The sequence below is a fragment of the Odocoileus virginianus genome, chromosome 2 (assembly GCF_023699985.2).
Source record: "Odocoileus virginianus isolate 20LAN1187 ecotype Illinois chromosome 2, Ovbor_1.2, whole genome shotgun sequence".
Classification (NCBI taxonomy): domain Eukaryota; kingdom Metazoa; phylum Chordata; class Mammalia; order Artiodactyla; family Cervidae; genus Odocoileus; species Odocoileus virginianus.
This window is the reverse complement of record NC_069675.1, coordinates 46173677-46186199: the sequence shown is the minus strand read 5'-3', so window position 1 is coordinate 46186199 and position 12523 is coordinate 46173677. Positions and strand designations below refer to the sequence as shown.

The 12523-nt window shown below is 40.5% G+C and overlaps 1 protein-coding gene across 5 annotated transcripts in view; it reads left to right on the top strand.

Annotated features, from left to right (window-relative positions):
* The first annotated feature begins 6047 nt into the window (after positions 1–6047).
* The window catches only part of KDM3A (lysine demethylase 3A), a 55265-nt gene continuing 48789 nt past the window's right edge, over positions 6048–12523 (top strand). For 2 of the 5 annotated variants that reach the window (XM_070479382.1, XM_070479379.1), the window contains exon 1: positions 6760–6974. In XM_070479382.1, the coding sequence (XP_070335483.1) occupies positions 6789–6974 (186 nt within the window). In that variant the 5' untranslated portion in view covers positions 6760–6788. Of the gene's footprint in view, positions 6186–6427; positions 6449–6759; positions 6975–12523 lie in introns of those variants that run through there. The other 3 variants (XM_070479389.1, XM_070479395.1, XM_070479401.1) reach the window with 3 other exon arrangements.

Below are 12523 nucleotides of genomic sequence, written 5' to 3'. Positions count from 1 at the left end.
TGATGAATTTCAATGATGTTTACAAATTTGCATGGTTCAGAAAAAATATTATTATATCTACATATATGTGTGCTAAGTTGCTTCAGTCTTCTCCAACTCTTTGCTAGTCAATGGACTGTAGCCTGCCAGGCTCCTCTGTCCACGGGATTTCTCAGGCAAGAACACTGGAGCAGGTTACTACACCTTCCTCTGGGGGATCTCTCTGACGCAGGGTTCGAAACCATGTCTGTTATGTTTCCTGTATTGGCAGGCAAGTTCTTTACCACTAGTGTCACCTGGGAAGCCCATCTATATACATATAAATTTAATTACATAAATAAAACAATCATGACAAAATGTTAATTGTTGAACTTAGATGGTTGTCACATAGGTAATATTTAAAATCTTTCATAATAAAGCATTGGGAAGAAAAACAAGAGATTGCATTTAAGAACTGTCTCATGTGAAATTTTCCATTTTTCCCTTTTCCATTCACTATACAGATGGTAGATGTGGGGGTGGTAGAACAGAAAACAGCTGGAGAAATAGCAATATATTCAGTCATAAGTCAACTAACTAAAAGACAAGTTCAACAAAACTTTGAAACAATGTTATGTCATTTTCAGAGTCATTCAGCCAGATGCTGAGAAGTCAGAAACTGAAATAAATGATTTTAAGAAAGAGATTTTTTCATGTGGTGGCTGGAGGGAGTATGAGCTTTTTTTGGAAGTTTAGGGACATTTAGGGATCACGTTTTGAAGACATTAAGGCAATTACAGAAGAAAATAAATTATGAGGTCCTTCTGTTTAGAGGCTGTGTTCTAATTTTATTATAGACACTGAAATTTGAATTCTGTATGATTTGCATGGTCATAAAATGTTTTTACACTTCTGGTTTTATTATTATTGTTTTGGGCTGCACTGTATGACTTGCAGGATCTTAGTTTCCTTAGCTGGGACCAACCCCAAGTCTCAACAGTGAAAGTATTGAGCCTTAACCGCTGGACTATCAGGAAAGTCTCTAGGCTGTAGAAAACTAGGCTGTTTACCAGATTTGACCTGTAGCCTGTAGTTGGCTGACCCTTGTTCTGTTAATACATCTTGATGGGGATGTGAGTTATACAGATGTTTGCATTTGCATAACTGAAGAAACTGGTCATTTAAGATCTGTCCATTTCTCTGGAAATAGACTATTCCTCAATAGAAAAACTTCTCAAAAAAAGGAAGAGACAAGGAACTCAGTACTGATGTTCTGCTTTATTAACAAAATATTAACAGAAATAACATAAGACATTTAAATTTTCACACAAAACACTATTGTGCTATTTAAACAAAGCAGATTCAGGCAGAAAATTGCATTTTAATTGTTCTGCAGGTGAGGAATCAGTGTCCAAATAAACTCCAAATTTCTAGTTGCTAACTTTCTTTCTTTTATTTATTTAATTTTGGCTGCACTGGATCTTCATTGCCGGTCATGAACTTTTCTCTAGTTGTGGCAAGCAGGGGCTACTCTCCCGCTGCAGTGCATAGGCTTCTTATCGGGCTGGCTTCTCTCGTTCTGGAACACAGGCTTTAGGTGCAAGAGCTCAGTAGTTGCAGCTTGAGGGCTCAGTAGTTGGGGTACAAAGGTTTAGTTGCTCCTTGGCATGTAGGATATTCATGGACCAGGGGCCAAACCCATGTCCCTTGCATTAGCAGGTAGATTCTCAAGCACTGTGCCACCAGGGAAGTCCCAATTGCTAAATTTCCTAAGAGATTTTGGAAACTTCTGATGTCCCTTGGGGTAAGTTAATTCAGTGGCAGGATTTTTACTGTAATTATATGTTGGAATTTGGATGATAGTTTTTATGAACCAACAGAAATGATTTATGGCTAAAATATATTTGTTGGAAGTGTCAACATCCTGTTTCTCACTTTTCCATTTGCCTTGACTTCAGCTTATCCTTTGACTTCTCTGAATAGTTTCCCATATTGAAATTCCCTTCTGCCTTGTTTCTAGGATATACCTCTGTCCTGGTTCTCCTACTACTTCTAAGATCTCTCTTAGTCTTTTCAGTGTCTTTTGCTGATCCCTGAGTGAATGGTCTCATTACTTTCCTCAGGCTCTAATACCAAGGGGCAGGCTCTCCCCCAATGAGGACAGTCTCTTCACCTTGTTTGGACTCTAACACACCACAACCAGGTGGTCCCCATTCATGTGTGTCCACCTTACCTCACTTGGGCTCTAGGTATCTCACTCTGGGTTAACCTTCTTTATGTCTACTATTGTCATCCCACTTGGGCTCTGATTCCCCCCACCAGGACTAACTTCTAAGTAGCTCAAATTTCCATGCCGGGCAGCCTCTTCTTATGAAAACCTACCTTACTCTGCTCTCTATCTTTAGGACTGAAATATTCAGGAAGAGGAAGAGAAAGGGACAGAGGAAGGCAATGGGTGGAGAATCTTTAAATATTTTATTCTTTTTTTTTTTATATTGAGCTCTTTGATCCACCTGTAACTTATTTTTCTGACATTGATGTAGGGATCTGACTTTGTTATTTTTTCTAATAAATACTGTGCTTAGTTGTTCAGTCATTTCAGACTGTTTGTGACCCCACGGACTGTAGCTTGCCAGGCTCCTCTGTCCATGGGGATTCTCCAGGCAAGAATACTGAAGTGGGTTGCTATGCCCTCCTCTTCCTAATAAATAACAAACACCAAGCATATATTGAATAGTTTATTATTTACATTCATTTGAAATTCTGTGTTAATCATAAGCTCATTGTTTATATATCCATAGCTCTGTTTCTGTATTCTCTTAATTACTTACATACTGTATTTTCTTTCATTCACTGAAATTTAATTTGAAATTAGTTTAACATGAGGAGACATGACATCTTTATCAAGTAATATAAGGAAATGGAATTTTTCAAATCTTCTTTTATGTATTTGTTTTATGGATATCTTTCCATTGGTAAAGTCCTACAGTTTTCTTCTTATAGGTTTTGTTCATTTCACATTATGTTTTTTTTCTGTAGTTTTTCCTGTATTCTATAGTTTTCATGATCATAAGTGGTTTCTTTTTCTTCTGTTTTCTGTTCTAATTAATGCTTGTTCAGGAATAGGAATTCCTTTGATCTTTTTGTTGTTGCTGATCTTTTATTGTAGCACCTTCTTGATTCTGGTATTAGTTCTAATAATTTGTCATGAATACTTTTGAGTGTCAATGTAGAAGATCACATTTATAGGATTTCAAATAGAGCTTTAAATTTCAAAAGTAACATGAATACTTTTGTCTTATAAAAGTGAGAGAATTACAATGTTAAATCATCTTTGACCAACACCCCCCAATACTAGAGTGCACTTTCCAATACTGGTAGCCATCATTATGAATTTTAATATATATATTTCATAAAACATATATACTGTAATTTTTGTGTGTGAATTTTCAAATATTGCCAAATGCAACTTTCTTTTTCATTCAAAATGTGCTTTGCTAATCTATTCTCATTGGTACATCTAAATATTAATATATTTCATTCCCTTTCAAATGCTCTCATTTTTCATTATATATATAATATTTTACTTACTTATGCCCCAATTGAAGAACATTTAGATTATTTCTAATTTTTCACAGCCACAAATAATACTGTAATGAACAACCTTGTTGATGTCTCCTAGTTCACATTTGTGGGTGTTTTTCTAGCATGGGTGTCTTTCCAGGGTAGGTGTCATATTCCTAGGCTTGTAGGATGTTTAAAAATTTTTAATCATGAATGAACATTAAATATGTGTGTGCTCTTAATATTCCCAGTTTTCTAGGTAGTTTGGAGTTCATTGTGGGTGGGTATTCTTTTCAGTCTCTACTAAAGTAAACCTGATTTTTCTCTTTTCACCTATTGTGGTGAATTATAGAAAATTTCTAAACTTGAAATACCTCATATTCAAATAATAATCCTAACTAATCATGTGATTACTTTAAAAATAATTAATTAGCAAAAATAAAATAAAAATAAAAATAATTAGCAAGCTGGACTTGCTAATATTTTATTTAAGAATTTTTGTTCTTCATTTACAAGTGTGGTTGAACTATATAGCTTTCCTTTCTTGTACTCACCTGATTCATATTTGATAATAGGGGTTCACAAGTTTTATAAAATTGGATAAAACATTGAATATCTTTCCATCTTTCCTAAGTTCTGGAACCATAATGTAACCTAGGAATTATATATTATTTGAATTTTATATAATTCTTCCTAGCTATTGCTTTTCAAATTAATAGTTAATTATGTAATCTAAATCCTCTATACCTAATTTAAAAAATCTGAATGCCTATTTCTGGGATAGATCTATTTATATCTTCAGTACACTCTACTACAAATTATCAAAAAAATTTTCATGTTTAATCTTAGCGAAGGTTAGAATATATTCCCACAGTCACAGCAGTTCTAGTGTATGTTATGCTGTCTTTGTAGATTTCATCCTTCATTATTATAAAATCATTTTTGATGCCTTTGCTTTCAACTTTATTAACATTGCTATATTGCTGTCCACTGATTACCATTAGATTAGAAACTCTTTTAAGGGCCATTTTCTCATGTTTTGTGCTGCTGTTGAAGTTTGCTCAAGGTCAATTTATAGGTTGTTTTTAATCCAGTGAGTCTTTTTAAAGTCTGATTAAAATTAACCCACTTACATTTATTGTAAATACTGATATTTATACTTCTTTAATTTTTAAAATCAATTTAGCATATTTCTGTCTAGTAGTTGTTTATTTTTCCCCTCCCTTGTTCCCATTCTGACTTAGGTTGGACTGGATATGTTTTGTTCCATTTCCCCCCTCTTTAATGGCAAATTGTAAATCAATCAAACTAATTCTTGTGTTTATTCTTAAAATTTTTATTTAATGTCAAGCATCCAGAACATACATGTTTAAAATCAACACCTGGATTTAACTTGCATCTATAATTCCTTGAATATGTTTCTGAACTTTTTCTGATTCTCAGTTTTCACACTTGTAAAATGTGAGCTTGAGTTCTCCACTTAGTCTTATTTAATCTTAAAGATTAAACGTGATACCACATCAAGCACCAGCCTTTATAAAATAACAGATCTTCAATTCCTTCATTGCATTTTTTTCTTCATTCAACCAAAAATCTTCAGGTGGAACAGACACAATCACCTTTCAACTCCTTTGTCCTTCAAAGTCACTTCCTCTTCATATCTCTTACATCATTATGACCTTGATCTTGTCTTTCATTTTCTTTGCAAGACTCAGAATATCTTCTCATTCTCCCTTTACATTAAAAAACATAAAGAAAATAGCCCACTCTTGCATTGTACGAATGGCCTCTTTTCCTTTAGATATAATTAATATCATTTCCCAGTGACTCCATGCCTTTCTTCATTTTTCCTTCAAAATGGCGGACTTCAGACGTTCCATGATCATCACCACGTGCGCCTGCGCCTCCCGCGGCCATTTCGCCCATCAGCCCAAGCTCCAGCCTCTGCTCCGCGAAGCGCCTGCGCACGAATCTCTCGAGCACTGTCGCTCCTCCCTCTAGCTGAGTACGCTTCAAACCGCACGTTCCAGTCCCTTCCCTCCCCCGCTGACTCTGCACCGCCCTCACCCCTTTCCTGTGAGATTCTTCCGCCAAGTGGAAAGCCTATCTTCGGTCGACAGCCTACGCACTTGACAAGCAATCCAATAGGCACTTACAGCCCTAGGGTTCGCCATCTAGTCTTATCTGTACACCACCGTAATTTTCCTCTGGGTCCTAAAGTTGATAACCGATTTTGCGGGACTTTTTTGCATCCGTGAGGCAACAAATGGAAAGAATGGCCCTGGCGGAGGAATCCCTCGCTTACGCTCGGTGTACTTTAACCTAATGGGGGTCGTCCGAGAGTCGGAAGGGGGAGGGGAGAGGGAGGAGGCAGCCAAGGAATTGTTTTTTTCTCTCGCCCCGCCCTCGCTCGGACGGCCAATGGTGATGGGCTCTTTCCCTACTGGTCTCGCCCAGCTCCTCGGACTCAGCCAATGACCGGTGGAAGCGGCTCCGAGGGGGCGGACCCAGGAGGCTGTGCGTGTCTTGTGCGAGCTCTTGAACCAAGTCAGAGCTAGAGTCGGCTGGGCGGCTGTAAACGGCAGCCGCCGCCGGTGACTCAGGGAGGCGGGAGGCGGGGTAAGAGCGCCGCGGCCTCGGCTGAAGGGAGCGGAGAAAGAAAGGTGAAGGCGCCAAGCCCCGCGGCCCCGCCATCCCCGGGCCGGGGCGCCGGCCGGGGCTTCTGCGGCCGGGAAGAAGGGTGTCGGGGCGGGGCGGCGGGGCAAGTGCGGAACCGCGGGCTCGCCCCTCCCGCGGGGCCGCCCGGGGCGGGGACCCGGCCGCCTGGGACAGGCCCTCTGCTTCGGGGCCTCTTCTTTTCCGGGGTGAGGGGCGAACACTTTCAAATCCACTTAAGCCGCAAATAATTCTCCTCACTCAGTCTGCGGTGAGGTTTAAGGTTTTGGAAAAGCGAAACTTGGGAGAGCGAGGGTCACGCGGCGCTTGGGGCCAGTGTTTGGGTTGGGGGAGAGATGGGGGGGGGCGGGGAAGGCGCGGGTGGAGAGATCGGGTGCTGAGTCTTAACGTCCTCTCACCCGCCGCCCCCGCCGCCCGGGGTCCGGTCCTCATAGCGGGGTTAGGACCCTCTCTCCTCCCTGGCCTCCTCTCTCCACCCACCCCCCCCGCTCCCCACCGCCCTCTCTTCCCGGCCCTCTCCTGCTGGCCGCCTCCGTTGCATTTTGTTTTTGTGTTTTGCAGGGAGGAGCCCTTCCTGCAGCGTGGAAACCATGGTGCTCACGCTCGGAGAAAGTTGGCCAGTACTGGTGGGGAAGCGATTCCTCAGTCTGTCTGCAGCCGACGGCGGCGACGGCGGCCACGACAGCTGGGACGTGGAGCGCGTCGCTGAGTGGCCCTGGCTCTCCGGGACCATTCGCGCCGTCTCCCACACCGACGTTACTAAGAAGGATCTGAAGGTATAACCGGCTCCCGGGGCTCGGCAGTCGGACGTTTCCTAGTTACCTTGGTAACGAGACAGCCAGCACACCCCCATTCCCCCCCTCCCCTTTGCTGAAAAGGCGACCAGAAAGTTGGCATCTGATCTGAAGGTGCAGAAAACTAGACCTTCAAAGTCTTTGAAATGGTGTAGAGCGAGGTGTGTTTGGCCTGGAGTTGCCTGTTTTTAATAAGGGTTTAGGGGTTGCTCAGACATGCTTAGTTGTTGCCCGCGCTGTGCCTCCTTGATCAGTTGCTATGTCTTATCCGACTCTTTCAACCCCATGGACTGTAGCCTGCCAGGCTCCTCTGTCCGTGGGGATTCTCCAGGCAGGAATATTGGAGTGGGCTGCCATTTCCTTCTCCAGTGCTTCCTCAGGATAGTAACGGTTCCTTCTAGGAAGGGGGGAAGTGTTGTTAATGCTCTCTTGGGCAGGTGGGTGACATTTGGAATGTTTGTTGAGAATAGTGGGTGCAAGTGCGTTTAGTTGGGTTTTTTGGTTCGTTCCTCCGAATTTCTTCCCCCCAACTTCTTAAACTTTCAGACTTGTGAGAAGAAAAGTGTGTGTAGAGTGAGTAGCGTAGTCCTCTTTTCAGCGTGTTAGGGTGGGTGTTTGCCCGTATATGGTGGGTCAGGGCAGGAGTGAGTTTCCTGGTTGTCTTTGAGGAGTCTGTAAGTGGGTGTGGGATGTGACCATATATGGAGGGCTGGGGTGGAGCTGCCCCTTATACGGTGTGCCAGAGGAATGACTTCAAACACTCCATTGGAGTGTTGGAAGGGAGAGAAATGGGAACACTTGCGGCAGGTGATTTTGAATCCGAATGACACGCAGAACCTTTTTTCAGTTAGATCTTTTCAAAATGAGATGAATTCTGCTCTTACTCCGTAATAGAAGTATGGGTGTGAAAGGGTGTTGGAAACTAGCAGTGAGGAAGCCATTGTACCAATAAACTCTCCTTTGTGCAAAAAAATAACTGGAGAGAGGTCCCCAACAGAGACTCTGAAGTGGCGATAACTTGAAGGAAGCTTGTCAGAACAGAAGAGTTTTCCATCTTGGGTAATGGATTCATTTGATCATTATCTTGGCTTTTTCTTGCAAACTGCGCAGATAAAGGAAGCAAGCTTTCGCACTGGCAGTTGAATACATGTTGAATTCTGAGACACTGTTCAAGGAGAACACTTTCAAGGTGACAGTGCATGCCCCAACTAGTAATTAGTCTGCAAAAGGTTATAGGAAAGGATATGTGGCCAAATATTTTCAAAGCTTCAGTAGTCTACTTTATCTTCATGTGGAAAAAGGAGTGACCATTGTGTACTTAACCATGTGCTAGGCATCATGCTGAACAGTTGATAGCTGTGTTCATATTTAATCCTTACAGAAGTTCTTTGGGGGTAGGTACTAATATTCCCCACTTTACAGACAAAAATACTGGGCCTGGGGGAGATTGTCTTGTCTAAGGTCAAAATTGGAATCGTTCTCAGAAAGTTTTGACCCTTGAGCCCACTTTCTTAATTATCGTGCTCCCTAATCAAAGGCTGTGCCACTGAAGGACTCCTGTCATATAAGAGTGTGTATGACCATACACCACACTGTCATACAGTGTGAAATTGGTTTCACTCCTTGCAAACTGGGTTTTGAAGTTTATAGAAAGAATTAGTGTGGTGCAGGGATGGCCAGCCTGTTTGTTTTAGGCTAATAAACTTTCTCCATAAAAATGGGCTTTGGGGAGTAGTTGTTAATCATAGTTGTTATGGTTTATTTCACAACAAGTAAAATTTTCTCTATTGCCTTTGTTTTTATTTGATTTGAATGGAAACGAGATTAAGCTTCACAGTTTTTAGTTCTTTAGCAGCTGATGAGACACTAGGTGTTCCCTTCCCTATCAGAAATCAAGGACCTGTTGGGTTAGGAAGGCAGTCTAGGAGGTCCTTTGTGTGTCCTCTTCTCTGCATCTTCCTCACCCCCAGCCTTTGAAGTGGTGGTGATAGCTTCGTTTTCAGAAAGAAATAGATTTTAAAAAGGAAGTCTTGTCCAGATTTGCATAGTTAGCTACTAAGGGACACTTGAATCTAGGTTTGGTTGTTTGTCTTCCGGTGGGCTAAGGTGCCTAACCTGGAGGCAAGGGGGATTTAATTCAAGAACAATTTCAATTATAGTGGATTTTTTAGCTTTACCTACATTCTTCACAACTCAGCCCTCATGTAAGAAATCTACTCAGCTTTTCTTTTCTAGTCATGATTTATTGCTGCATTCCTTAATGGAGTAGCAGATGAAGTAACTGGCATAAGTGTAGGGACATGTATTACCAAAAGCAGTGTTGGAAACTTTGAAACCAATTGTGTTTGGCAAGTAGGAATTTGTGTTTGAGTAGGAATTTGGGGAATGAGTTGGGACTGGGGGCAATAATGAATAAGAAGGAATAAAATTCAAGTTGTGTGCACCTGTTTTAGCACTGGTAGAGAGCCAAGTCTGTCTAGACTGATTTGCTTCCTTGGTTGAGTTAATAAGGCCAGGGCTTGTTAACTTTGTTTCATTTAGAGAAAGACTTTGTAACAAAGCCACTTACTCAGTTACATTTTGTTCAGTGGTTGATTACAAAGAAGTTAGGTGAAGACAGAATTAACAAATACCTCTTCCCAGATTGCTCAAGCAGTAAAGAATCTGCTTGCAATGCAGGAGACTCAAGAGACAGGAGTTTGATCCTTGGGTCAGGAAGATCCCCTGGAATAGAAAATGGCAACCCACCCAAGGATTCTTGCCTGGAGAACCCCATGGACAGAGGAGTTTGTGGGCTACAGTCCATGGGGTCACAAAGAGTTAGACATGACTGAACAACTGAAGCAGTAAATGCTTTTATTTTATTCTCACAAAAATCTTAGATAGTAAACCACACTTTTTAGTATTAGAAACTGAGGCTTAAACAAGTTAAATAACTTGCCCAGTTTTGTCTCCAAATCTTAAACACTAAGCTTTAATGTTCAGATAGAAGGAAATTAGCACAGCTCTTATTTTGCTGGCTTCAGTATCCCCAGAACTAAGAACATTGCTTGGCATGTAGTTTTTGCTAAAATATTTGAATAGATAAGTGAAGGAATCAAATAGTTATTGCTTATATATAGAAAAGCAGTTTAGAAATAATCTTGCAATGGAACAGTGATATTCTCTTTATCTGGAATAACAACAGGTCTTAATTAAGTGTGATTGGAACAACGTCTTTAACTTTATTTTTATCCCACTCTTCTTTGTGTGTGGGGCAGGTTGCTTTCTAACTGGCTTTGTTCATTATGCATGCTGAGAGTGTCCTCCTTCTCTGCCTTGTTTGTCTAGGTCTTTCCCTTCTTTGCTCTTGTTGTTCAGTCACTAACATGTGTCAGACTCTTTGTGACCCCATGGACTGCATGCAGCATGCTGGGCTTCCCTATGCTTCACTATCTCCCTGAGTTTGCTCAAACTCAAGTCCACTGAGTTGGTTATGCCATCCAGCCATCTCATCCCCTGTCCCTCCCTTGTCCTCTTACCCTCAATCTTTCCCAGCATCAGGGTCTTTTCCAGTGGGTCGTCTCTTCACATCAGGTGGCCCAAGTATTGGAGCTTCAGCATCAGTCCTTCTAATGAATATTCAGGATTGATTTCCTTTAGGATTGACTGGTTTGATCTTGCAGTCCAAGGGACTCTCAAGAATATTCTCCAACACCACAGTTCAAAAGATCAGTTCTTCGGCGCTCAGTCTTCTTTATGGTCCAACGCTCACGTCCATACACAACTATTGGAAAAACCATAGTTTTGACTAGATGGACCTTGGTTGGCAAAGTAGTGTCTCTGTTTTTTAATACTCTGTCTATATTTGTCATAGCTTTTCCCACTCAGGAGCTGAATGCCTTGACTACTGTCGTCTACCTGGTCTTTTCATCCTTGTATACAGTTAAAACTTGAATGTAGGTGGATTCTGTTGCCTGTCAAGCCATGTAAAATGAGAAACTTTTAGCACAGTGTAATAACTGTTTACCCCTATAATTGAATGCTTGACTCTAGGATTTTAGATAAAAGTCTTGGTGGAAGAAGACATAACTAGAAGCATAATGAGATGATTTCTGATTTGTGAAGTAGTGAAATAAGTGGTCTTCTGCATCATCGTGCTGGACATAGAGTAGATAATGTCATCAAAAACTTTGGGATTAAAAAACATGCCATTGTGTAAGTGCCTATTTTTAAACCTGGAAACATTTTACTTGGCCATTCTGATAATTTTCATAATCATATACTCAGGTAAGATTAGTGTATACTAAGTGGGAGGTTTTGAGATTAGTTTGATTAGATAATATTAATTCATGTGTCTTAAAGAGATTTTCTTTTGGGGAAAACTAGCTTGAAATAATTAACTTGAAATATCCAACATCTGATCAATGAATTTGAATAGGCTAATAGGCACACATTTATTAGATGCCCTATTAAAAATCTGGAACTTTGGGAATTACAGGTAGTAATCATAATTAAATAGGCCTCTTTCTGGCCTTTGGAGTTATACAACATAAATAACATCTCCTTTCTGGACCAAGGGATTGTGGAGGGAAGAACACTTTACAATGAGAACTAGCTGCATCCGTCAGCTTGCAGGAGCTTGGTCAAATCATGTTAGTTCCCCCTGAATTTGAATTCTTACTGGTACATTTTTATAGAAATTTCTGCAGAAGAGACTTTTTTGGGGACGGTGGCGGGGGGATGTCCTTATATATAGCACATTAGACCTCAGAGCACAAAAGAAAGATGTGTGGTTATGATAGATAGGAAACTTTTGAAAGCATGTTTAAGAACGCTCACAACTTGTTGGTTTCATTATATGTATTTAAAAAGCCATCTTGTTAAAATATGAATTTTTGATTAATGTGATCTAATACTTCAGTCATAAACTTATTTTTAAAGAACTAAACTTAGTTTTCGAATCACCCTAAAACTGAGATATAAAGAGGAACCTTGTCTAAATTTTGATTTAGGGTTGATTATAAGCTTTGTAGATAGTGATATGATAAGAATTGTGATAGTACTTAAGTTTTGAGAAACCACTTAAGATCTTAGATTACTTCTTTTTTTCTGAATTGATGTTAGGTGATCATATTGAAGTCTTTCTCTCCCCCATTCCTAACTGAAGTGATACTCTGATAAATTAAGATTTGAATTTCCATGAAGGTCTTAAAGCTGCCTAATCTGCTTGCCAGACACTTAATGTACATTGCCTTTAAAATCTACTTAACAGTTCCGTGAAGGGTAGGTGTTAGTACTTGCATTCTAAAGCCACCAGAACACTGAATTCAGAGAGCTTAGATTTTGGCAAGCATTCTTAACTTGGGTACAGTTAATTGGTTGCTTTTGTAATTCTACACATTTTATTTTATGCATGTAAAGCCATTCTAAGAAAGCTTCAGCAAGGCTGGCATTCAAACACAGATCTCTGTGGTTCTGAAGTTTGTAGATGTACATTCCTGGTATACTACATTAATGGGAAAGCTCTGTCGTCCAGAGCTTGGTTGGGT